This window comes from Miniopterus natalensis, chromosome 4, assembly GCF_054644295.1.
Source record: "Miniopterus natalensis isolate mMinNat1 chromosome 4, mMinNat1.hap1, whole genome shotgun sequence".
NCBI classification, from domain to species: domain Eukaryota; kingdom Metazoa; phylum Chordata; class Mammalia; order Chiroptera; family Miniopteridae; genus Miniopterus; species Miniopterus natalensis.
The window spans coordinates 16,421,745-16,436,343 of record NC_142084.1 but is presented as its reverse complement, the minus strand read 5'-3'; the positions used below and the strand labels follow the sequence as shown (position 1 = coordinate 16,436,343).

Here is a 14,599-nt window from a genome sequence, read left to right as displayed (position 1 = left end):
TCAAAAGAAAATTTGAAGTACACACAAGATCTCTGTGTGGGCTCCTAGAGAAACTTCAGAGTGTCACAGCTCTCTAAAAGAAGAGGACTGGGGGGGGGGGGGTCAGTCCAATGGCACTTGTCCAATGGCCTCCCAGTAGGTTTGTGTTCAATCCACCCAGGACAACATGGCCACATGACTTGCCCCAAATTCCACTTTCATCTTGTCATTCCCATCCACCCTCCCAGCAAAGGCCTTTCTTTTACCCAAGCATGCTTCCAGGGAGGCATTGGATCGCATACCTGTTCACTTGCTGGCCTTGGAGTGGGTTTTAGTAATTTCTTATATTCATTCATCCATGTAACAAATATTGAGTGCCTACAACTCAACTGCATTGTTTTAGAATCTGGCATTGAAGAATTGTACACCTACCCTCATGGAGCTAGCTTGCTAGTAGGAAGGGAAAGACAATAAACAAATAATATGTTAGTGGTAATAAGGGCTATAGAGAAAGTAAAACAATATAAGGAGAATAAGAGGTGCGGGGTGGGGGAGGAACGTGCTATTGTATAACTGAGTGGTCAGGGAAGGTCTGTGAGGCAGACAAGATCTGAATTATGTTTTGCTTTTTAAAATTTTTTTAAAAAAATATATCTTTATTGATTTCAGAGAGAGGAAAGGAGAGGGAGAGAGAGAGATAGAAACATCAATGATGAGAGAGTCATTGATTGAGCCCACGACCCGGGCATGTGCCCTGACCAGGAATCAAACCCCGATCGCCTGGATCCTAGGTCGATGCTCAACCGCTGAGCCACACCCGGCCGGGCTAAAATATTTTTTAAAATATATCCTTATTGATTTCAGAGAGAAGGAGAGGGAAAGAGATGGAAACATCAGTCATGAGAAAGTCACTGATTGGCTGCCTCCTGCCCCCCCCCCCCCCCCCCGGGGATGGAGCCCACAACCCCGGCATGTGCCCTGACCGGGAATCAGACGGAGTTCTCCTGGATCATAGGTCAATGCTCAACTGCTAAGCCATGCCATCAGGGCTAGATTATGTTTTAAATGATCACTTTGGCTATTATGTTGGAAATGGGCTACATGGGAGCAAGGTGAGAGAGGAGGCCCTTGTAAGAGTCCAGGCGAGAGAGAATGAATTGGACTTAGGGTGATGGCAGTGGCAGTGATAAGTGGCTGCATTGGGCATATATTCTCAAGGTAGGGCTGGTAAGACTTACTGATGGATTAGCTGTGGAGCAGAGGAGGGGAGTCAAAGGTGCCTCGTTTCCACCAACAGCAATGCTTGCTTGCAAATACAGCCAAGGATCGGGCCCTGAGTCCAGGGTTGGTTGACTGAATGGGTACATGTCCTTCCTGGTTACAGCCAAGCCAAACTTCCTATGTGAAAGATCTATTCTCTCTCCTCTCAGAAGTAGTGTGATGTAAGTATTTAGACAAATAATCAGAGTCAGACTACCGGTCCCAACTGTCACTTACCAATTGAGCATCCTTAGGCAGGTTATATAACCTCTCTGAGCTTCTGCTTTTGCAAAAATGGCACAACAGTAGTACCTCCATCACAGGGTTGTTGAGAATACTGAGTGTATATAAACGGGCCTGGCGTAGATCTAATATCGAATCAGGGCTTAGAAAGTACCTATGTCAAACCAATTCCCAGTTAAAACAAGCAGACAGAAGGCTATGGAGTAAGGGTTATCTTTATTTGAATTGCAAAGTACAAATATGAACCAGTTTTGGAAATACAGGTTGTAACAGTTCAGAAATGGCACCAGAAACTTCCAGAAGGGACCATGACAGCATACGTTCATAGTTTCAGTGAGGTGGGTGGGTTTACACAAAAGCTGTCCTCACCTCCAACCTTCTCTATAGCAATTGGTAGGTTATCAATACTAAGAACAGTCAGCTCCAATGTTTCCTGTTCCTCCTCAGCCTTTTTTTTTCACTAATACCTCTCTCGATTATCCTCTGCTGCTCTGAGCCCTGCATGGAGTAGCACCAGAAGAATGGCAGGAGTAAGAAATGTCTTGACACAAGGGAGAGTGGGCCTGGGGCTATGGGGGTTAGGGGCCAGGAAGCTGCAAGCATGGAACCCCACCTCTACTGAGATTTGGCAGGGAGAGGACACGGGGAAACACTGATATCTGTTACACTTTGACATCAGCACCTTGGGCTTTCAAAACACAAACGGTAGACAAAATCGCCTAGGCAAGACTGTAGTCCGACTCATAGAGTGGATCTGACAAAGTTAACTCCTACATCCTGACCATACAGGCCGCCCCCTGTGGCACTCTGATCATGGAAGATCTGTGGAAATGTGAACAGACAATGGATTATAGATGGGTCATAGAGCCATCTCAGATTTGCGGCAAAAGCGGGTGATGTTGAGCCAGGTGGTGGGGGAATGCGGGGTAGAGGGCCAGGAAATTGCCAAAGTAACAGTCTAGGCACTTGAAATATTATTGTTAGATTGTTAAAAACTAAATAAATTAACATACATAGAATAAAATAAATATATAATTTAAGAGGCATTTTACAAACAAAAAAAAAATAGTTGTTATTTTTCCATTTGGGTAGAAGTCCCAAATTCAGAGTTCTCAGGCTTGTGGTATTTCACAGTTAGCTCATCAAATCCAGCACTGGAGGGTCCAAATGGAAGATCCCTTGGTGACTACTTGAGTCCGTGGCTTTTCAATCTTTTGTTACTTTCTTCCAGTCTACAAATCTTTCCTTCTTCTTCTCTTTTTTTTTCAGTCAAAGATCCTGGAGCATATGGAATTAACTGGCATCTTAATCCAGAAGACAAGTGTTTAAACAAACTTTATAGGGTTAAGTGGGATTTGGTGGAGGGGAATCAGAAGGGCATGAAGGTCCCTCACTTTTGCTTCCTTCTGACCCAGATCCCATTGGACATCTTGTGTTTGGCACTTGAAGGCTCTGATAAAGCAATTATGGGAGGCCCAATCTAGATGGCAACTGGGGATGAAGGAGTCTTCATGGCTAGTTGTGAAGTCCTTCCCCTCTGCGGAGTCTGTGATCAGCTTGTGTCTTCTCAGAGGTAGCAGTCCCCAGCTGATTCCTAAAGCATAAGAGGTAGAATTTTAAAGCTGGATCCAGTCTTAAGAGGTCTTAAGAGTCTCCCAGGTCAAGTCTTAATAAGTGGAAAGATCACCTGGGAGGGGGTGGGAGGAGAAGGGGTGAGGGCAGGAGATGCTGTCTCTCAGGCATCTCTCTTGGGCATCCCTCTAGCAACTTTCACCCTAAGTGGAGATAAAGTGCTGACAGCCTTTTTGAAAACAATCCTGCACTGGGACCCTGACTCTACAAGTAGCCTACCCTCCCAGGTCAAGCCAACCCCTAGGTCAAGAGAAGAATTCAGTATGCCTTGAAACAGATCCAGGAAAGGTGGTGATGGTGCCATGGGGGCAAAGAATGGACCATTACCTTGAGTACAGGTCTCTCTCAATGGGAAGTAGTCATGCCCAACTTCACTTTCTCTTCATTTTCCACATCATAACCTCCTCTCCTATGGTACCTGAGGAAGGTTAAATTTTGTAAGCAAGCTCTGCCTGCTACAACAGGGTGCAGGTCCCAGAGAGGGTCCTTCTAAAGGACGCTGCCATGGTGGTTCCATCCACTACTTGGAAAAGCCCAGAGGGATGGCAGCCCAACAGACCTCTGGTCAAAGGCCCAACTGCCCCAAGGGACCCAAATTGTCTCTAACAGCAGCAGGCTATAATTTGCTAAGAAATTTACACCTCATTTATACAATCCTAGCAACATCCTTAAGAGGTAGTTGGACAGAGATTATAATCACTGAAAGATTAGAACCCTCAAAAAGACAGGTAACTTGGTGCAGGTCTCACAACAACTGAGTTGTGCGGCTTGGTAGGTCTCCTCCAATCTAGAACATCGCCTGGATTGGAAGAATGGCCTGAGGGCCAAATGCCTCAGAACTGGAAGGATATACCAATAGCACTACCCATGCCTTGACTACCAAACCACATACTAATGCCATTAAACAACAGAGCCAGGAAAAAGAACTGTGTGGAAAGGTGGCTCCATGGGTGGGTTACCAGGCTTGCTATGAGTAGCAGGACCTGCTATGGTCCAGCAAGTTTTGTCCTGGGTTCTAGACACTGGACTCATGTTATGCCAGAGATTTCAGATCCCTGGAGAACCTGTCCTCAGGAATGCAATCAGAATCCTAGTTTAGAATTTGGGGAGGTTGGAGGGCTCATGTGGTCACCAGGGAGAAGACCCAGGAGGAAGACAAGGAATGAAAGTGATTTGCAGAAACAGATTGCAGGGGCCCCTGACACTCACCTGAACATGAGAAGCCCCACAATGACGAGCAGACAGACAGACGACAGCACCACGGCCACCACAGCCAGGATGGTTGTGTGGTCATAAGTAGATAAGGGATTTTCCACCGGGAGGCTCAGCCCATGACACCTCTCTCCATGGTAACCCAGGTGGCAGCTGGTTCAAGACAGACAAAGCAAAGATGAGGTTAATTGTTTGGCCTCTCACTCTTGTCAATGGCCCATCTACACGAGCCAAACCCCATTCCTTACACCCTCAGCCTATCAGTCCCTGACCATGACCCCTGCCCTCTAGCCTTCTCCAGTAGAGACTCTTTGAAGGCCCCTGTGAGGATGCTGTGGCCTTCCTCTCTCGCTGCTCACCCCCCCCCCCCCACTCCCTCTGATTCTTTGGCCTGAGATTCCTGCTCCAGGCAGGGAAAAAGGGAGGGAGGACTTCAAGGTCTCAGCTAGACCTGTTCCACATGTGGATGATTTATTGCATGTGTGGAAGATGGTCTGTTTAAGCCGGTCAAGGGGACTTAGTCATAAGAGCTGGTAGGGTGAGCTGAGCAGATTCAGTATCACTCCCTCTAGTGAGGCCCCTTAACACTCTGACCCAGAAATAAACCCGGCCTTCCCCATCAATGCTTTGTGAGTCCAGTCCCTCTCCGCCGCTACCCAGCCTATTAATAGGTCCCCAGCCTTTGCCAGGAGTCACTTTTCTCAAGTTCCCTTCATTTAACTCCCAGCTCCCCCTGGGTGCAGGGTCCAACTTGAGAGCTCAACTTCAGCCTTTGGCCTCTGAACGCTGGGCTATGAGGCCTCCTACATCACAGCACAAAGCAAACAAACCAAGGTAACATCGTGCCCAGCTGTCCTGCCAGAGCATGGAAGAATGTCAAAAACATCCCCTTGGCTCTCTCACTCTAGAAATAAATCAAATGGCAACTGCCTCTTCTAACACAAAGCATTTCCTGGAAGCTCTTAGGAAGACTCGGAAGCGCTTACAATTGAACAAGCACATTTCCGTCCCTTCCTTTCTCCGAGCACCCAGAGACCCCTTGATGTAGGTTGGAATGCCATGGCACACAGCAAGGCAGGGCTGTTTTCCCCATGGGCACACAGCAGGGCAGAAGTGTGGACTGCATTGTCTGATTCAGAGCTCAGGGTGCTGCCCACTCACACGCATAGCTGCCCAGCCCCCAACCAGGGGGTGCAATGCACTGTCTGCCTGAGGACTTCAGGCTACTAGCTACTGAAGGGAGCACTGGGAACCTGGGCCCTCTATTCTGAGCTCAGCCTCCTTCTGGGAAGCAGGCTGTGCTGGTGCCTCAGAACAAGGAGAGGCACCTAAGAGGCAGACTTGTCCAGTTCTGGCAGCAGCAGAGGGGCCAAGCTGCCCCTGCCTTCCTGCCCAGCACCTCTCCTGGTCCCAGCTCCTCTTAGGTGCTTTGGGAGCAACTCACTGCAGGATAAATGTAGGTCAAGCTCCCTATACACACAGCAGAACACACTCCATGCATCTGTCTCATTGGCTCAGGTGGGCAAAACCACAACTCCCGTCCTGCCAGGATGTGGAGGAAGCTCTCAGGAACACCCAGGGAAAATCACTCATGCACAGAAGTTAACAGTTTATAAGACACCATCGTTATCTATGAGCTCAACTGAGACCCATAACACCTTGGCAGTCAGGTACAGCCCAATTTCACAGATTGAAAGACTAAAATTAAGGGTCAGAGAGATTGATTTGCCAAAAGTTAAACAACTAGAAAGCAGCAGGGCAAAGATTAGAAACCAGTCTTGACAGATTACAAATTCATGAACAGTGCAGGTTACCCCAAGAAAATACATATCTGATGGTTGATAGGTTCCTAGGGCTGTTTGACCCTGCTCTCTATTACTATTATTACTATTGTTGTTATTACTGTTATTATTAACTTGAGTAATAAATAAGCCAAGTATTCTGCTAATTTATTTCAAGGATCATTTCATTTCATCTTAAAAACATCTCTTTGAAGGAGGAATTACTATCCCCATTTTAAAGATGAAGAGGCTGAGGCTTAACTTCTTAGATAATTTGCCCAAGGTTACATAGCTAGAGAGTGGTAGAGGCAGATTCAACCCAGCAATCCGGATGACTTCAGAGGCTATGCTCTCTCGGGGGAAGCAAGCTGACGTTGAGCCTGTTTTTCACTTGCAGCCTATCATTCAAACCCCACAGGTAGTTACTCAGATGATAGAAATAAAGGTTGGCCTCAGAGTCCTGCAATTCGGTTACATAATCCCTTCACCCCCACCCTGAGTCAAAAGATAATAATGTAAACATCCTAATATTACCCCCCTCCCTTTGCAGCAGACTCCCAGCTTCCCCAGGGAAGGAGGGGGGATGAGTGCATTCCAAACAAGGGGTGGGGGCAAGATCGTGGCAGCAAGATCCTGTGTCTTCCCCAGAGCCAGTGAGCCATCAAACTGGGACATGTCCCTCCTACCCATGTCTGTGACCCATTTCAGAACTTGTATTACAATAGAAGCAAGAACCTTCTGAGGTCCAGAGACATCTTCCAAACTGGGTTTCTCCACTGCTACCCCAGGAGGTGGACGGGCACCATCCAGTGCAGGGGTCTCAGAATACATGAGTTCCAGACTGGTTTTGCTGCTGTTTCTAGCCAGGTGATCTTGAGCAAGTTACTTTTACCTTTGCAAGCTTTGGTTTTCTCAAGTAAAATACAGGAATAATAAATGCCTACCTCACTAGAGTATTGTGAAGATCAAATAAGACAGATAAAAGCACTTAATAAGAGGCTAGGTCCCATGTATGTGTGCATTAGTATATAATCAGACTCCAGAGGGTACTGCCCATTCCTGAGGGATGGGGCACCAAAGTCAGATGAATCCAAAGAGAAGGGGCTCACCATTCCTTCTCAGCACCTGGAAGTGAGGCAAGTAGAGCCCCCAAGCCCATCCCTATGTCAGCTTTGAGTCCTCCTCAGCCCAACTGCCCCTAGGTTTCCTCCAGCCACAGGAAACTTTGCAGTCAGGAGCCCCGGGAAACTGCTCTTTGAGGGTAACATTTGGCTGGTGACACAAAAGAGTTCTCCTGTGGATGGTGGCTGTGGAGGGCTGGTTTAGGAAGCCAGCTAGCCTCAAGCTCACCACAGCAGCCTAGACACACCCTGTGGCGGTTCCTGGTCTGGAGGCAAGGAGGAGCCACAAAGGGCCCCAGATGTAGGTGCCCAGCTGTCACATTCCCCCACAGTGGGAGCTCTGTGTCTTCTCGCCGCCCTCTGCCTTGAAGGGCTGGAGGCAGGGGGCAGCCACAGCAGACAGAATCCAGCCCCTTGAAAATACGCCTAGGAAGCACACACAGTCTTCAAATCAGATTGCCATTCTCTTCGCCTAGTAAAAGCCCTGAGAGCCCTCTAGGCTAACAGCTGCCCTCTATAAAATCCTGCTCAAACTCTGTAAGGACAGGTGGGGATGAAGGATGCCAGCCAACATGCAGGGCAGCCCGGGGACATAAAAAGCATGTTGGACTGGAAGTCAGGCACCTGAGTCCCTGTCCTGTTTCCATTCACTTATTTAGCTGTTGATCTCAGGCGAATCACTTCCTACTTCCTGGCTCCCATTTCCTCATCTTTCAAGCATTGCCTACCAAGCAGAGGGCTTTTGAATATCCCATGATATTCAAAAAGGACTATATCTCCCCACCCCCTAGAACAGCGGGCAACATACACTTGTTGCCCGGCCGGGCGTGGCTCAGCGGTTGAGTGTCGACCCAGGATCTAGGAGATGGGGGCTCGATTCCCGGTCAGGGCACATGCCCCGGTTGCAGACTCGATCCCCAGTCGGGGGCCTGCAGGAGGCAGCTGATCAATGACTCTCTCATCATTGATGTTTCTCTCTCTCTCCCTCTCCTTTCCTCTCTATGAACTCAGTAAAGATATATTTAAAAAAACAAAAAACATACACCTGTTGGGCTCAACTCAAGTTAGATGTAATCTGTGAAGCTTCAAGGCAAAGGAGAGAGGCATCATCATGGTTATTTATCATCACCATCCCTAGGGCCACCTTGGCCCTGGGCACCCTTATCTAGGTTCTCTGGGCTTAGGTGGTTGGCTGAGCCCAGCTCTCCGGGAGAGCAATCTTATAAGGAGAGCAATCTTACAAGTTGAGCAGTGGAAGTCCATCCACCAACGCCCTGAACCAGTTTGACCCAGACAGATTCCTGGCCTCAATCCCTCTTGACTACCCTCAGAGTCACTGCCTCCACCCTGTGCTAATGATGCCATTTTATAAATTTAAGACAAACACTTCCTGCCCTGTCCCAAGACTTTGGGAAGGATAATGTGGCAACTGTCTGTCATTCTTAAGCAACCCCCTCCAATACCAAACTCTTGACAAGGATGTTATAGGAGAGGACACACAAGTGACCATGGACATGAGTCTGTCTGCCCCTTGCCAAGTACAGGGCAGCTCTGCTATGTGAGGTCAAACGGGACAAGGGAGCTTTAAAAAGCCAAGGGGTCTGCACCATCACAGTACAAGAGATGCCAGGCAGCCAGTCTTCTGGACAGGTTGGGAGGTGGTGTGCACCCAACAGTCTCCTGGCCTTGTCCAGAGTCTCCCAGGTCACAGAGCCTGCCTCCCCACAGGGCCTCCTGCCCAGCAGAAGAGAGTGGCTGTTTACAGCCTGATGCGGGTGTTGGCCTCAGGCACACTGGCGACATTATGCCTGCCAGAGAGCATGGCAGTGGCGTCATTCCTGAGGGGTTGCCAAGACAGCCGTTTACTGGGCTTGGCCTAACAGATCAGCTGGGGAACCCATGGCCCCTCCACCCACACCCCTGCCTAGGGAAGGGTGGTGCTGCCTGACTGGGGGCTGATGCCTACTGGATCGGTTTCCATTTCCTGTTAATCTTGCACAAAGGAAGTTTTCTCCCACCCCATGGCCAAAGGCCAGTACCCACCATGTCCCCCACCTCCTGGCCTTTGCTGGCCGGGAGAGGGGGAGAAAGAAGGGAGGAGGGGCTTTTCTCCACTCCCATGATGATCACTCTCTGTGCAGTCCTGCCAGGCCTTAGACTCAACCCACATTAGTTCATTCACGTGCACACATGTTTGAGTACACACACACCTGCACAGCATGTGTCCAAATGTGCCTCATACCTGCCTGCAGGTCTCAGGAAAGGAGGCCGCAGGAGCTCTGCTCCCCCCAGAAATACTCCATCTGGAGTAGGCATGAGGCAGGGAATGAAGGACCTGTCTTCAGGTATCAGCTCCCCGAGCCACATGCTTATTTCAAGCAAGCAGGCAATGTCCTCAAGGATGAAAGAACGTCACAGACCCGCACCACAGGAAATTGCATCCTATGCGGGGGAAGCCCCTTCCTCTTACTAAAAATATTTCCCTTCCTCCCAACTTCCGCCCAGGGGTTTAGAAGAAACTGGGTGGAATTATGAATTCAAGGAACAGTGACAACTAGGACCATCCACGTGGCTGACAAAGAGTGCTGAGGGCAGGAACACTCACATGCAGGATGGAGCCCGGATCGCCTTCACATATTTGCAGTCTCCGTGGATGCAGAAGTCCTTGTATTTCCGAAGACATGGGTCTCTCTTCTTCCCTAACCCCTTGCCTTTCTTCTTTCTTTTCCCACGTTCCTCCTTGCTGGGTGTGGCCAGAGCTTGTGGCTTGGAGGAGAAAGGAGCTGCAGGAGAAAAGTATTTTATTAAGTCTTTGAACCACCCCCTGCAACTGAGAAAGAATCAGAATAGCACAGCATCTGGATCCCACCTGAAGTCAGAGGCCAGGGAAGGCCAGTTGGCTCAGTCCCTCCAAAACAAAGACCGGGCAGAGCCACCAGAAAGTGGTGGAGGAAGTAGAGGCTAGTGGGGGGTCCCAAGGAAGGCATTTCACAAACTCAGTGTCAAAACCTCTTTCCAAGAATGCTAGCTTCTGCTGAGTAACTGCGGCTGATTGGGCAATTCTACCAACCTCCCCCCACCCCACTGTCCATCCCCATCTCCTGTTGTCCCATGCCACCTTGGTTCTATTTTGGCCTTAAATCAACCTCACTTCCTGATGCTGCACTCAGTGACCCACTTGCAGGAAGACAGTGTCAGAGATAAAAATCGCTGCTGGAGAAGGTTCTTGGAGGGTTTTTCTTGGGGGGTGGGTTCTAAATAAGAACAGGGTCCACATCCAGGTGGCCTCCTCTGGAGGACCTATTAGCACCAGGGTACCATGAGCCCAGCGCAGAGCCAGGCTCAGGGACAGTACTGGTAAGCCATCCCTGGTCAGGGCCTTGCTTTTTTTACTTCAAGTAAAATATTTACCCTGTTCTGTGCCCTTTGCAGCTCACCACTTCTCTCAAAGGTCCATTTACATTTATCCCCAAATGTCCTGTTTATGGCTCTCTAGGATGGGGAGTAAGTGTGTACAAGGGGTAAAAAGATGAAAAGTAAGGAACTATCCAGAAGGAACTGGAACAACAATGACTCCCCCATTCTTTCCACACTTCAAAAGGGAAAAATCAGCTCACACAGACATCCAGCTAGGACTGACCATGGCCTATACTCATTAGCCCAGCGCTCTCACATCAGTCCCCCCTTCCCTACCCCCAGCAGAAAGAAAGATGTCCACTGTCCGTGGTTACAGCCAAGTATCTGGCAGACAGATTAGCATCAAACATTAGACTGGAGACCTAGGATCCTCAAGCTGGAAATGGTTTCAAAGAATACTATGGCTTTCCATCCTGGCCAGCATGGCTCAGTTGGTTGAGTGTCATCCCATGCACTGAAGGGTCGGTGGTTGGATTCCCTGTCAGGGCACGTGCCCAGGTTTCAGGTTTCATCCCTGTTGGGGTGCATGCAGGGGTGGGGATGGGGCAACTGACTGATGTTTCTTTTTCACACTGATGTTTCTCTCTCTCCTTCTCCTTTCTTTTCTCTCTAAAATAAATAAAAACTTTTTTTTTTTAAAGAATATTATGGCTTTCCATTTTAAATGAAAAACTTGAGGTCCCAAAAGGCAGTGACTTGCCCAAGGTCATACAAGGTCATACAGGGTTGGGATCAGAAATATAATCTCTGGACTCTATATCCAGGGATCTTTACCAATATACCAAGCTGCCTTACACCACCCCTGTCCCCTCCCCCAGACAGGTCCAGAGCACCTGGGATGCTGAGCCAGGAATGAGACAATGGATGGGCTCTGAAGTCAGCTGACATGCACTCCAATTTCAGCCACGTGATCTTGGGCAAGTCACTTAATCTCTCTGAATCTTGGGGTTCTCAGTAAAAAGCAGACAGTAAGAGTTCCCTTCTCAGAGGATTGCTATAAGGATAAATTAACAACCCACAATAACATGTTGAGTGCCTAGAACACAGTAGGCACTTAATAAATGGTAACATGTATTTTAAGTGATAGAATAGCCAGACCTGAAAAATAGTCTTCACCCAGCAAAGCTAAGAGAAGGGAAGAAAGACAGGTCCCAGTAGTTTTTTCTGGTGCAGACCCAGGTCCCTTCAGAGATCAGAAGGTGAGGCAGATGCCCAGAGGAACCCAGTGACCAGAGCTGTAGTGAAATTGAGGCAGATAGCGCAAGTCAATCAGAGAGGGGAGGGGAAAAGTGACAGGGTGACAGTCAGTCTCCTACCAGGCAGAGGGAGCAGTGAGTCAGGTCTGCAGGGGTATGAGGAGCAGCCGTGTGGGTGGAGGGTGAGTCACAGCCCAGCTCTGCCCAGCCTAGAAGGAGAGGGCCAGGAGCATTCAGGAGTGACCCCAAAGGTCCACTATGAAAGGATGAAGGGAGGAAGCCCAGGTTCAGCTTTGCAGCAGACCCTGATTTGTATAAAGCAGAGCTAACACCTAAGGGAAGCACTGGGTAAGGAGGGAGATGGGTGGCTGGGAACGGGGCTAGAACAGGTGGGTATCTTTCCAACCAAATATAGTCATTCCGGTCCCCCAGGGCTCAGTCCCAGCTCCACCCTCAAGAATTGCTGCAGGTGGCTGGGGCCAGGGAAGTGGGAAATGTCAGAAGCTCTGGACTCTGCCCTGTCTGTGCCTATACTCAGCCATAGCCACATCTGCTGGTTGGAAGATCCCACTGGGCCCTTCCTCCCTTGGAGTTTCTCTCAGGGACTCAAGGTGGTCAGGGAGCCTTGAGGCTTTGGGTAGGATTTGTACACACCCAGCATTTCAATATAGCTCCCTAGGGACCCAGTGCTCATCATTCAAAGCCTCCCCAGGAGCTGCTGGCTTCACCTGGGGAGACCAACAGTTTCTCATTCCCCTGTTTCCCCAACCTGGAGACAGGTGGATGGAGAAGACTAACACTGCATACCTACTATGTGCCTCACATCTCCACATCTGTTATTTTCCCCATGATAGTCATTTAATGTGGAAATTAGGACTCGTGCCCATTTTTACACAGAAACTCTAGGGAAAGCATCTCAATCATTCCTTGTTCCTGCCACCCAGCATACCTCAGAGAAGTGTACAGATCCCAGACACCTTGCCTGTCTCAATTTGCTCCAAGGTGCCCAGAAGGGGAGCAACTTGGCATATGGGAACCAAGAGCAAGAAAGAGCGGGACCCATATTCCAGGATTCCTCAGGACGCTTGTCAGGCCGAGCAGCTTTTCCTTGAAGTCCTCCATGAATAAATACCCCAAACCCACAGGTGTGTCCAAGCAACATGAATCCGGATCTGCTTATCCTGCACCTGCCCACCAGTGTCTGCGGATGGGCAGCTCCTACACCCACCTCTGAGGAGGTCCAGGTCGGCCTCCTCTAAGTCCAGGACTTCACGGCCTCGGCCGCCTCCCGGGGGCAGCAGCTGGTCCGTCGATTCAGTGGGAGATCCCAGGTTGCTGGTTCCACCCACCAGCCCTCTTCGAAGCCGCTCCAGGCTCTCTCCAGTCACCAAGGCTGAGAGCACTGCGACTGAAGGCGAGAAGCCGCATCAGACCCTCCGCCCAGGCCCCCGGTGGCCACAGGATGCCAGGGCCCGCCTGCCAGGGAGCACGGGCCCCACCAAGTGGCCCACGCCAGGAGCGCTGCAGCGACCTTCCCCCGTACCCCCAGCAGAGTCCCCATCCCCCCGCCCCGACCTCCGGGGGCGTCGGCAGCCCTCTTACCTGCAGCTAGAAAGAGCTTCAGCACCACCGACGGCAGCAGCTTCATGGTCCCTGACCCGGCAGAGGCTGCGAGGCAACAATCACTTTGGAGGTAGCGGCCTCCGGGCGCTGGCACGGGAACCGGGGCGAGAGGAGCGCAGGAGATTGCGCGGGGCACGGTCGGCGGCCGGCCTCCGGGTGCGAGCCTTGCGGGGACCTGCGTGGAGCTGGAGACTGCTGGGCCGCTGTCCGCTCACTCCGTTAGCCCGTGCGCGCGTCCCTCCGCCGGTGCTCCCGCGCTCGGTCGGGGCGGCCAGGCTCGTGATGCGTGCAGCTCCCTCGGTAGACTGACCGCTGCCAGCGCGCGGCCGGGAATAAGGCTCCGGGAGGCGCCGACGTCCGCCCCGCCCCGCCCCGCGCCGCCCCGCGCCGCCCCCTCCCCCTCCCGCGCTGGGACAATCGCCCGGCTCCCGGCGCCTGCAACGTAGCCCCCGACCGGGCGGGCGGGCGGTCCGGGGGAGGGGGCGGGAGTAGGGGTGGCGCTCACATTTTTTGGGAACAGGCCAGGGCAGCCACGGCCTGACTGTGGGTAAGACTGGTGACCGGCAGGTGGCGGCGACCGGTTCCTACCTTTCCCCAAACCTTTGTCGCGCTGCAGCCTTGTGACTGCTGAGCTGAGCTCTGCCCTTGGACACCCCTCATGCCTTCCCTTCTCCCAGGCCCTGTCCCTAAGGCCATCCCTGCTGTAAACCAGGGCTCTCCACCATGTCAGCTTCTGAGTTTTGGAAACTTGCTTCTTTGCCACCAACACTGCAAGTAGTAATTAATAATATATTTATTTATCATTTAAAAAGCAGACACATGAATGCCAGCAGATCTCATGAGCCCGGGGTATCCAGAGTTGCAGTTGCAGGCGCCTGATATCAACCCAACAAAAACAAAGGAGGTTAAGATTCTTCCAGCCTGGGAGTGGCTTCTCCCATCTCTTTCCCAGAGAACATAGTATCCATTAGGACTTTTGGACCATGGATTATAATTCCCAGGCTTCTGGGATTGGAGAGACACAGGCTGTGAAACAAGCCTCATACTTTTCCTTGCCTTTGAACACCGCCTTCTTCTCCAACATAAAAACTGAGCCGCACTCCTGCAGGAAGAAGCTAGCTTGCCAAGGGTTGCT

The 14,599-nt window shown here is 50.6% G+C and overlaps 1 protein-coding gene across 2 annotated transcripts; it reads right to left on the bottom strand.

Moving 5' to 3' along the window:
- Positions 1-1,679: 1,679 nt before the first annotated feature.
- On the bottom strand, positions 1,680-13,757 carry HBEGF (heparin binding EGF like growth factor). Of its 2 annotated transcripts, XM_087815923.1 has the most exons (6): positions 13,444-13,757; positions 13,070-13,249; positions 9,834-10,011; positions 4,324-4,479; positions 3,442-3,532; positions 3,014-3,076 (listed from the first exon to the last, which is right to left on the bottom strand). In XM_087815923.1, exons 1-5 carry the CDS (start codon positions 13,487-13,489, stop codon positions 3,460-3,462), a joined length of 633 nt encoding a protein of 210 aa, XP_087672049.1. In that variant the 5' UTR covers positions 13,490-13,757; the 3' UTR covers positions 3,014-3,076; positions 3,442-3,459. The 2 variants fall into 2 exon arrangements, with proteins under 2 accessions (XP_016069613.1, XP_087672049.1); XM_016214127.2 differs by lacking the exon at positions 3,442-3,532 and having other exon boundaries at positions 1,680-3,076.
- Between the last annotated feature and the right edge of the window lie 842 nt (positions 13,758-14,599).

Bases quoted from the DNA above. Each gene is read 5' to 3' on its own strand.
- HBEGF (XM_016214127.2), bottom strand. From the start codon at position 13,489: ATGAAGCTGCTGCCGTCGGTGGTGCTGAAGCTCTTTCTAGCTGCAG. The intron at 13,250-13,443 runs GTAAGAGGGCTG...TCTCGCCTTCAG, and splicing joins GAAGCTCTTTCTAGCTGCAG to TCGCAGTGCTCTCAGCCTTG. The intron at 4,480-9,833 runs GTGAGTGTTCCT...GTCTTGAACCAG, and splicing joins ATCCGGGCTCCATCCTGCAT to CTGCCACCTGGGTTACCATG.